Below are 9,747 nucleotides of genomic sequence, written 5' to 3'. Positions count from 1 at the left end.
CAAAAAGACACTACAAGTAAAATATTTCCAATCGCTCTCTCCTCGTAAAACCCGTTCGCTTTCTCTTTCGAGACTCAATCTTGGTGCAACAACCTCCGATTCGCTTTGTCCTTACCGGTTCAGCCTCGTTCACACTCTCACACGATTCCGTAGGATCATATAATCCTGTCTTCCTCACCACATTAGTAAGTTTTCTTCTTCTTCTTCTTCATATCTTACCATTCCCAATTTTTTCCAGCAAGATTGCCCGTACATATTTTATTTTATTTTATTAATTTTCTTCAATGTAAGGTTTTGATTAAAGGTTCTAAAACGGGTCTTTCGCAGATCCAGCTCTCGATCTTTTGAGCACCGAATTGCTCTAATTGCCGAGTAAGATCAATGGAGGTTATTTACTTGTGAGTTTTATTGAAACAAAGAAGTGAAAGTTTTAAGGATTTTTTCAGAGAATGAGAGAAGGGTTGAGATCTAGTTTTAATTTATTGCGGAAATCGGTGAAAAATGAGGTTTCTCCGAGTGAATTGACTGACGAGGAGAAACCGAAATTGAATCAGGATGAGGCGTTAAGAGAAGACATGGAAGTCGATCAGAGAGACGGGTTAAAAATTGAAGAATGTGAAGGAGGGAGTGATGCGGGGGAGTGTAATGCTGCTGAGACTAGTAAAAGTAGAAGGAAAAGAAGTAGAGTTGCTAGCGAGGGAGAGAGCGAGGACGGTAGCTCGCTCAAGGGCAAGAGTGGTGATGGGTCTGAGAAGAGATTGGCTGAGGTGAAAAAGAAAGAGAGTGAGGCCTGTGATCACGAGGAGGGGAAAACATTAAAGCGCAAGCGTGGGAGGCCTCCCAAGGCTCAGAAGAGTGACGCGTCTGAGAAGACAAGGATCAAGGCGGTAAAGGAAGAAAGCAATCAATATGTCGGTAAAGAGAGTGAACTGCCAGATAATGAAGCGAGGGAAAACTTAAAGCCTAAGCGTGGGACACCCCCCAAGGTTCAGAAGAATGATGTGTCTGAGAAGAAAAGGGCTGGGGTGGAAAGGGAAGAGGGAAATCATTATGTTGGCGAAGAGAGTGATCGATCAGATGATGGGGCAAGTAGAAGATTAAAGCATAAGCGTGGAAGGTTCCCCAAGGCTCATAAGAGTCACAGGTATGGGAAGAAAAGAGGCAAGGCAGGTAAAGAAGGTAGTGATCTATCTGTTGGTGAAGAGAGTGAACAGTCAGATAATGAGGTGAGTGAAAAATCAAAGCCTAAGCGCGGGAGACCCCCCAAGGCTAAGAAGAGTGACAAGCCTGAGGAGAAGAACATTGAGGCGGTTGAGGATGACACTGCAGAATCATCTGGTGAAGAGAGTGATGAATCTTATGGAAAAGTGGGGATCAAGTTGAGGCCTAAGCGTGGGAGACACAGCAAGTTGAACAAGGGGGTAAAGGTGGGCGGGCCGAGGAAAAGACAGTTGGGAAAAAAGACAAGACATAATAAGAACCACAATGTGGGAACTAGAAGTGCGTTATCTGGAGGGGGAAAATCTAATGCAACGGAGGTAGCAACAGCTAGGAAGATCAAATTCATTAATGATGAAAAGGAAGAGGGGAGAAATAAACAGAAGGCTGTAGTGAGAGATAAAATTATAGAACTTCTTTTGGGTGCAGGCTGGACAATCGAGCATAGACCTAGGAATGGTAGAGATTACTGTGATGCTGTGTATGTTAATCCTGAAGGAAGGACCCACTGGTCTGTCACCTTGGCTTACCGGGTTCTTAAGCAGCATTATGAAGGTGGCGGTGGTGATTCAAATACTTGTAAGACTGGTTTCAAGTTTACTCCTCTACCAGATGATGAACTCAGCATACTAACAAAAGTAATAGGCAAGGAAAGAAGTGATAAAAACAAAAAGAAAAAGAAATGGAAGCAAGGTGAGGGTGGGAAAACAGGTGAAGGAGTTGCAAAACTGAAAAATAAGAAAGGAAAACTGCACAAGAGAAAACTGGATGCTGCGGCAACTCCTGGCCGTAAGAAGCTGAAGGACAGGACAAAACATAAATATTCTCTCTCCGAACAGGATGACTGTTCTGGAACATCAGACGACAGAACAGCAGTCAAGGATCGTAAGCAACTCAAAACACATAATAGAAAGCGGTGTGCTCTAATGATTCGCAATTCTAAGGAGGGTGCAGATTCAAATGGTGATGGATATGTGCTGTGTAATGGGAAGCGAACTGTACTTGCCTGGATGATTGATTTGGGCTCTGTGACATTAGATGGAAAGGTGCAGTACTTGAAACGCAGGAAGACACGGACAGTGCTCAAGGGTAAAATCAGAAAAGATGGCATTCAGTGTGATTGCTGTGGTGAAACTTTTGCAATCTTAGACTTCGAGTCTCATGCAGGCAGCAAATCCTGCCAGCCACTCAAAAACATATGTTTAGAGAACGGGCATTCACTCTTGCAATGCCAGCTAGAGTCATGGAACAAACAAGATGAGTCTGACCGTAAAGGGTTCCATTTTGTTGATACTGATGATCAAGATCCAAATGATGATACATGTGGGATTTGTGGAGATGGTGGAAACCTGATTTGCTGTGATAGTTGCCCATCAACATTCCATCAAAGCTGCCTAGAGATAAAGGTATGTCTTTGCTTTTGCACTCCTATCATGTTTATTCTCAAGGCCCTCCAGATTACTTGTACCAGAAATATTCCTTCAGGTTATGGAATGCCTAAAAGCAATAAAAACGCTAAATAGAGTTCCCGTATTAGATATTAAGAAATGAATGGTGGAAAATATTCCCGTGAACTTGCCTTTCCATAACATGTTATTTATGAAAAGTTTGAGATAATCTTTTTCTGCTGTCACTTGTAGAATGGAGTTTTGTTCTATATAAAATGCTGCCGCGTAATTAATAGATTGTTTTCATCTTGCAACAGATGTTCCCTTCTGGAATCTGGCATTGTCCTTAGCATCTTATTTATGAAATGAGATCAGCTTTTTGCTATAACATAGAAATGAGTTTGGGTTTCTGTAAATGCCTTCATGTCATTAATATTTTTTTTTTCTTGTGGCAGAAGTTCCCTTCAGGTGTCTGGAATTGCACGTATTGTTCATGCAAATTTTGTGGGATGGCTGGTGGGGATACATGTCAGATGGATGAAAATGATACTGCTGCCCAACCCGCATTATTGGCATGTTGCTTGTGTGAGGAAAAATGTAATGACTCTATCTTCATAGTGTTTTAATGTATTTATCCCTTTCCATTTCCACCATGCTAATTTTCTTCTATTTATTGTTATTTAATTGATGCTCATTTAATAGACATCTTCTGCTGCAGACCACCACTCTTGTATTCTTGCCGAGAACACTGTAAATGATGATTATTACAGCAGTGTATCCTTCTGTGGGAAAAAATGCCAAGAGGTATTTTTTAGTCACCGTGTATTGTTATAGTGTATAATCATGGATGTTCTATTGGACTTGAAAATCAAAATTGTCATTTTTATAATTTCTTTTTCTTAAATCTGATTCTTGATTTGCACGTGGCCAGAAACCTTGGTATCCTGTAGCTTGTTGCTTGGTTTTCTTAAAATAAAATGATTGGCGCTCTAAAACCTTTTGTATGAACTTCCTGAAAACTTGATTGTAAATGGGTGTTCTATGTCGCAACTCTGAGTTTGAAGTTGAAGAGGTTCCAATTTTTGGAACTTGTTGCAATCTCATCTCAATTGGATCTGAAAGTGATTGTAATTTGGTCCTAATAAGACATGGAATCATCTTTGCTTTTGCCGCAAATTTTCACATGTTCTGTTGGCCTGTAAACCCTGGTTATCATTAACCCTTTTTTGACTCACAAGAAACTAATTGCTACCTGCAAATTAAGTGTGTGAGTGGTCAGGCTTTAGAGAAATGCATGTATAACCCTGGGTTATTAGTAAGACCTTGATTGATTGATCACTGCTATTTTGTTTCATTCATTATATGCAATTCGATCAGTCCCCTAAAATCTGCTTGATTCACATCATCTGCAGAGTGGGATTTGGCAAAAGTAGTCTGGAATATTATTAATTGATTATTTGACTTAGTTGTGATCTTTCATATTATGTATACTTGGAGATTATACATGTACTTGATAAGTGCTCTAATATCACTAGCAGCAGTTTATTTATCCTGAGTTCTCAGTAAAATGAACTGCTTTTATTTAATAGTTTTTGATTTAAACAGGTTTTAAGATAACTTGAAAATGAAATCTATTATGTGCATTGCAATTCACCAAAATGGTTTTGTTTCTGTCAGTTGTATGATAAACTACAGGCACTTCTTGGGGTTAAACATGAAATGGAAGAAGGCTTTGCGTGGACTCTTGTTCGCAGATTTGATGTTGGCTCTGATATTTCTCTCAGTGGAATGCATCGGAAAGTTGAATGTAATTCCAAGGTAGCTGTTGCGTTGCACATAATGGATGAGTGCTTTTTGCCCATGCCTGACCATAGAAGTGGGGTCAATCTGATTCGTAATATTGTATATAATTTTGGGTAAGCCCAGTTATATTATAAGCATGCTTGAAATTTTCATCATTAAGCTGAAAGACCAACATTGCTGATCTCTTCTTTTTTTCAAATTTCCTTTTGGACTTTACTTCTGTGGGTGTGTGTTTTTGTTTTTGGGGAGGGGGGGTTGTTAGTTCTTTGTGAACAAATCGAATTGTTGGTGCTCCAGCTTTGTGAGAAACTTTTTATTTGATGTTGAGGTTTTTAGTGTTGGAATCACAACACACAAGCCTTGACAAGAGGTAGCCTTTCTCTTTTTCCCAATTGATTTCCACCTTTAAAGTATATTATAGCACTGGATGAGGAAGAGAAACTCATAGAATGACTGTTATATTGCTCCAGAATTGCAGATTCATATGCTATTGAACCAAGTAGAGAACAAGGGAAATTGACACTGCATACAATTCTCTTTAACTGCCCTACCATATTACGATGTAGTCTGAAATTATGCTAATGGTGAAGGGCCCAACTGCTTGTTGGTGTTTGACCAGGAAGTAGTGTTCTGTTGTGCTGTACTATGTCTATACTGGACGCATGTGGTATTTTCTTTCATATCTCTAGCCTTTTAATACTTAGTTCACAGCTAAGTTGATAATATTTCTTGGAAAGTCGGTGGTCTATTGCTGGTGCATGAGGTTTTTTCTTTCATTTTTGTAGCCTCTTAATACTTAATTTATAGCTAACTTATTGGAAAATGGGCTTTTGAATATGAAAAGGTTGTGGTACTTTCTTTTATTTATTGTCCTTTCCGTTCTTGATGTATGCTAATAAAAATTATCTGCTACACTGTTTGCTTTATGCCATCATTAAAATTTTGTAAGTAATGGTTTTCTTAATGAATTTTAATATTCCTTTTCAGTTCAAACTTCAATCGACTGAACTACAGTGGTTTTCTGACAGCAATTTTAGAGCGAGGGGATGAAATAATCTCGGCTGCATCTATTAGGTACATCTCAGCCTAAATTTGCTTGTTGATCGCGCTGTGTTTTGATTTTTTATTAATGGTCAGATTCTGCCAGTATGTAGAACAAAATTATTGGAGATTATATTTGGAAAATAATGCATCTGGACATGGAATCATTTGTTATAAATATTTTCTGGGATCATGCACCGAAAGTTCTCTACCTGATTATTCCTTTTTGCAAATCACTGCCTATTGTACAGTGATTGGATGTTTTATAATTGAAGACATCAGTAGCTATTTGCATGAACTATTTTTTACACAGTTGTGGTTTTCTTTTCTATCATTCTATGGTTGATCATTGTCTTTGTTTTGTCAGTAACATTCATACTGGAGTCTTTTATTTTGGTTCTGAAAAAAAAAAACGGATGTTATAGAAAACATGGCAAAACTAAATTCATGTGAACTTGCCTCTTTTCTACTTCTGAAGTTCCACAATCTGCTACCATTTTTTTTTGTCACCCCATTATCTTCACTGCCATATAGCAAGGGGATTTGGTGCTGATGCAGCCGATTAGATTGGTTTTCGGCTCTTTGTTGAACTTTGGAGTACAAATTTAGTCAGATTGTTGCCTTTACTGTCTTCAGCTCCTTGCATCACGTTCTTTTTCATCTTCTAGCATACTTTCATCAGTATCTTTTTTGTATGTTATGTATACGAAAGAATGTAGTCCTCTTGCTATCTACTTTCCCATTCGTTTTCTTCCTCTTTAAATTGGAATGAGAATAATGCAAATTGTGCTGAACTTTGATGCTAAATTTCTGTCTTCCTTGTAGTTTCTGTTAATCAACATGTCCATGCATGTTCTAGTAGCAATTTATGACAATGTAAAAAAGTCACAATCACATTAACCTATACTTGGTCAAATAGGATCCATGGGAACCATTTAGCAGAGATGCCATTCATTGGGACCCGCCACATGTATAGGCGTCAAGGAATGTGCCGCCGGCTTCTAAGTGCAATTGAAACTGTACGTTTGGTACCTGCTACCTTTGCTGCTTTTTGTGTGTGTTTATGTTTTCTTTTGTTGCAGATTAATTACACATGATTGGATATTTTGTTCATTGTGGGAATTCATTGGAATTTTTGGGTTATGTAATGAGTGTTAAACTCTTCAGCACTTTGTTTCCTTCTGGTTTGATGTGCAAGAACAATTTTGCTGTTCATATGATTAGAATGTATTTCCTATATGTTGTGCTGCCTACACAAGATAGAGGTAGAGGTGATGACAGGAAAGGAAAATCACATTTTCTTTAAGCATTGAAAGGAATGTGATAAATGATGCGAGAAAAGGGGAAATAACAATGAAAAATTGTGTGCTGCCTTGTTTTGTATAAAAAATTGTGAGATAGTGAACCAATATTGAGATGCTGGAGAGTACATTATGACTGAAATTTGTCTCGTTTAACTGAAGTGCTACTCTTTTTCCAACAATCCTGTCCCCCTGTAAGAATTTGACTGGATGTATCTCTGATCTGATGAGATGGCAAACTGTACTATTATTTGTAAATTTTGCCAACTGATTTGAATTCATGTTTATGTGAAAATAATTTTTCTCTTGCATGAAGTGACATTTAATTGTCACTAGATTTTTTGAATTTCATTTATGCAAAATACCTTGTTGCCTCACTTTCTACTGATTTTTGCGTACAATTGATCTTTGTTTCTCTTTTATGAAACTGTCATTAGGCACTCTGCATCCTAAATGTCGAGAAATTGGTCATACCAGCGATCTCCGAGCTAAGGGAAACCTGGACTTCTGTTTTTGGTTTTAAGCCACTTGAAGGATCGAGCAAGCAGAAAATGAGGAACATGAAAATGGTGGCATTCCCTGGCATTGATATGTTACAAAAACCATTGTTGAAGCATCATCAGTTTGCTGAAGCAAATATTGTTTCCAATGAAGGTATTTGCTGTGTTAAATCTTTAATTGATGATAACACATGCAACTTTTTTTGTTTCCTTGCTGATAATTTTTTAACACATCTACATGCAGGCTCCATGGAACTAAAGGAACATCATACCATGGATGAGACATCAAGTAATTCTGATGAGAAATGCTCACCAGTGAGATTTGATTTGAAAGTTTCCACTGAAACTAGTGTGCCTCGTACTGGCAAAATAAATGATCAAGCTGCTGCAGTTGAATCTGGTTCCTTGGCTGATTGCCTGAATGATACTTCTGACATTACAAGTGAAAATGCTACCCTATCCACTTGTCCCAAGGAAAAAACTGGTGGTCGATTGATTGTTGTTCCTGATAATCTGAAGGGGAGAGACAAAAATACTTTGAAGACTCCTGATTATATGGGTGATGCTAATGAACAAACTAGAGAGGTGGCTGAACATCAGGGTACTGTTTCTGGTTTCATTGCCCCCTCCGATGGTAAGAGGAATGCGAAAGGAGATGTACATATGAACCAGAGTGGTGTTTCTGAGGTTGAAAGCAAACTGTCTGGCATATCTTTTATGGGGTCTGAAGCTGCTGACTTTCAAGGACAATGTCAGTTTGCTTCCAAGGAGGATACTGAGACTGTTCCTTGTGTAGTGAAAGTTGAAGATAGCAGTGATAGACAGAACCACAATTCTGTGCATACCACCTCTGAGATCATAACAAGTCAACTCCAGCACTTGGTTTCTGAGCTTGAACTTGAAGTTTCAGGTACCAATGCTGCTCATCATGAGTCTACCACCTGCAATATTTCCTGTGATGTAGCTCAATCAACAACCACACCACCTTCTCAGAAAGTGCAAGATGATGGTAATGATCATTGTGGTGTGTTGCCTGTCAACCAAAATATTAGTTCTTGTCAGGGTAAGGAGCCTATTTCCAAGGAAATGGTTGTCCTTGCTACCGTTGATCCTAATTCTGATGTCACTCCTAAACCTGATCTACAATCTTGCAGAAGCAATGGATTTTGCTTTGCCACAGAGCTCGGAGTGAGCTCTTGTGGAGTTGATGTAGATAGAGTCCAAGACCTCAAAGAAGTATCGGACACAGTTCAAAGTGATGCTATTTCTCCTTATGGAGATTCTATTTCTGATGGGCCTCAGATGAATATCAAATCTTCAGAGCACGCCAATTCTGTTTCTGAGGTTGAGCCTGCTAGTTTGACAGGGGGCATCTCCGAACCTTTATGTAATTCAAGCTCTGCTCCTGCTATTGGCCTGCACTGTGCCTCTGGTGGTGGTAATTCCTGCGGTGCACCTGAGGTGATAATTTTGTCGAACCAGGCTAGTTGATTTCCGTCTGTGCTTTCCTTTTGGCAATAGAAAGCAAGAAAGTTGTGGGTGGCAGCCATGGATAAATGTGGTGAATTTTTCCTCAAGCGGAACTTAGATGTCTTCTTTACAGACCTCATCCTACGATTTTGTCATTGATTAGGATGCCAAGATAGCACTCGAATGCCTCATTTGATGTTGATGACTGACTCCAGCTTTTGCAGGTGTTTGCGGTACCAAGTTTGTCATCTTAATATCATACGCGCATCTAGCATTCCGAAGGAAACTTTTTGTACAGTTACGAGCCTCTCAAGTCATTAGTTGTTTCTAGCCAACTCATGTTAGATTTAGATGTAATTGAGGTTTGTTCATCTTGGACCTCTCCTGTGCCTAACGCAAATGGAAAATTCATTGATGAAAAATATGAAGAGCCTGGATTGATGTGATTCATGCTTTATATTTCTCCTCCGGCGCTCGAGTAGGTGCTGATAAAATGGCCTTTCTTGATATGCAGTCGCATGTTCGGGTTTTTGCCTGACGATAACAGCATCAGTTATTGACTATATTATTTACTCATTGCTAGTTGGATTGATTTATTTTTAATATAAAAAAAATAAAAATTGATTTGATATAACAAATTAAAAAACTCAATTTTCAAATCAATCAAATATGAAAAATAAAATTAAAAAAATTATTAAAAAAACAAAAAAAAAACTAACTTGATTTAATTAGAGTAAACTTGTCAAATTCATGATTAAAGTTATGGTATGGAAATAACTATATAAAAAACAGATTAAAACAAATCATGAAATCTAATTTTTAATTAACTTAATATTTAATGATGAAATTGAGGGAGCGAAGACTATAAAGAAAAGGGAAAAAAAAAAACTCAGGTCAACCAAATTAACTTGTTAAAATAGCAGTTTGGGTCATGAATTTTGGGTAATCTTATAAAAAATAAACTGAAAAAAATTATGAAGCCCAAACTCTAATCAACATAATGTTAAAAGGATGAAATTGAAATTA

The 9,747-nt window shown here is 38.1% G+C and overlaps 1 protein-coding gene across 3 annotated transcripts; it reads left to right on the top strand.

Annotated features, from left to right (window-relative positions):
• On the top strand, positions 1-9,234 carry LOC118049360 (uncharacterized). 3 transcript variants are annotated; one of them, XM_035059347.2, is made up of 10 exons: positions 1-185; positions 328-2,624; positions 3,062-3,203; positions 3,325-3,410; positions 4,284-4,522; positions 5,397-5,483; positions 6,370-6,469; positions 7,189-7,405; positions 7,496-8,314; positions 8,406-8,585. In XM_035059347.2, the coding sequence occupies exons 2-10, from the start codon at positions 450-452 to the stop codon at positions 8,441-8,443; spliced, it is 3,903 nt and encodes a 1,300-aa protein (XP_034915238.1). In that variant the 5' UTR covers positions 1-185; positions 328-449; the 3' UTR covers positions 8,444-8,585. The 3 variants fall into 3 exon arrangements, with proteins under 3 accessions (XP_034915238.1, XP_034915237.1, XP_034915236.1); XM_035059346.2 differs by having other exon boundaries at positions 3,065-3,203; positions 7,496-9,234; XM_035059345.2 differs by having other exon boundaries at positions 7,496-9,234.
• Positions 9,235-9,747: the final 513 nt, after the last annotated feature.

The sequence above is a fragment of the Populus alba genome, chromosome 2 (assembly GCF_005239225.2).
Source record: "Populus alba chromosome 2, ASM523922v2, whole genome shotgun sequence".
Lineage (NCBI taxonomy): Eukaryota > Viridiplantae > Streptophyta > Magnoliopsida > Malpighiales > Salicaceae > Populus > Populus alba.
This window is presented reverse-complemented; position numbering and strand designations above follow the sequence as displayed.

Excerpts from the sequence above, each read along its gene's own strand:
- LOC118049360 (XM_035059345.2), top strand. The coding sequence starts at position 450 with ATGAGAGAAGGGTTGAGATCTAGTTTTAATTTATTGCGGAAATCGGTG. Across the intron at positions 4,523-5,396 it reads AATATTGTATATAATTTTGG|TTCAAACTTCAATCGACTGA; the intron begins GTAAGCCCAGTT and ends ATTCCTTTTCAG. Across the intron at positions 7,406-7,495 it reads AAATATTGTTTCCAATGAAG|GCTCCATGGAACTAAAGGAA; the intron begins GTATTTGCTGTG and ends ATCTACATGCAG.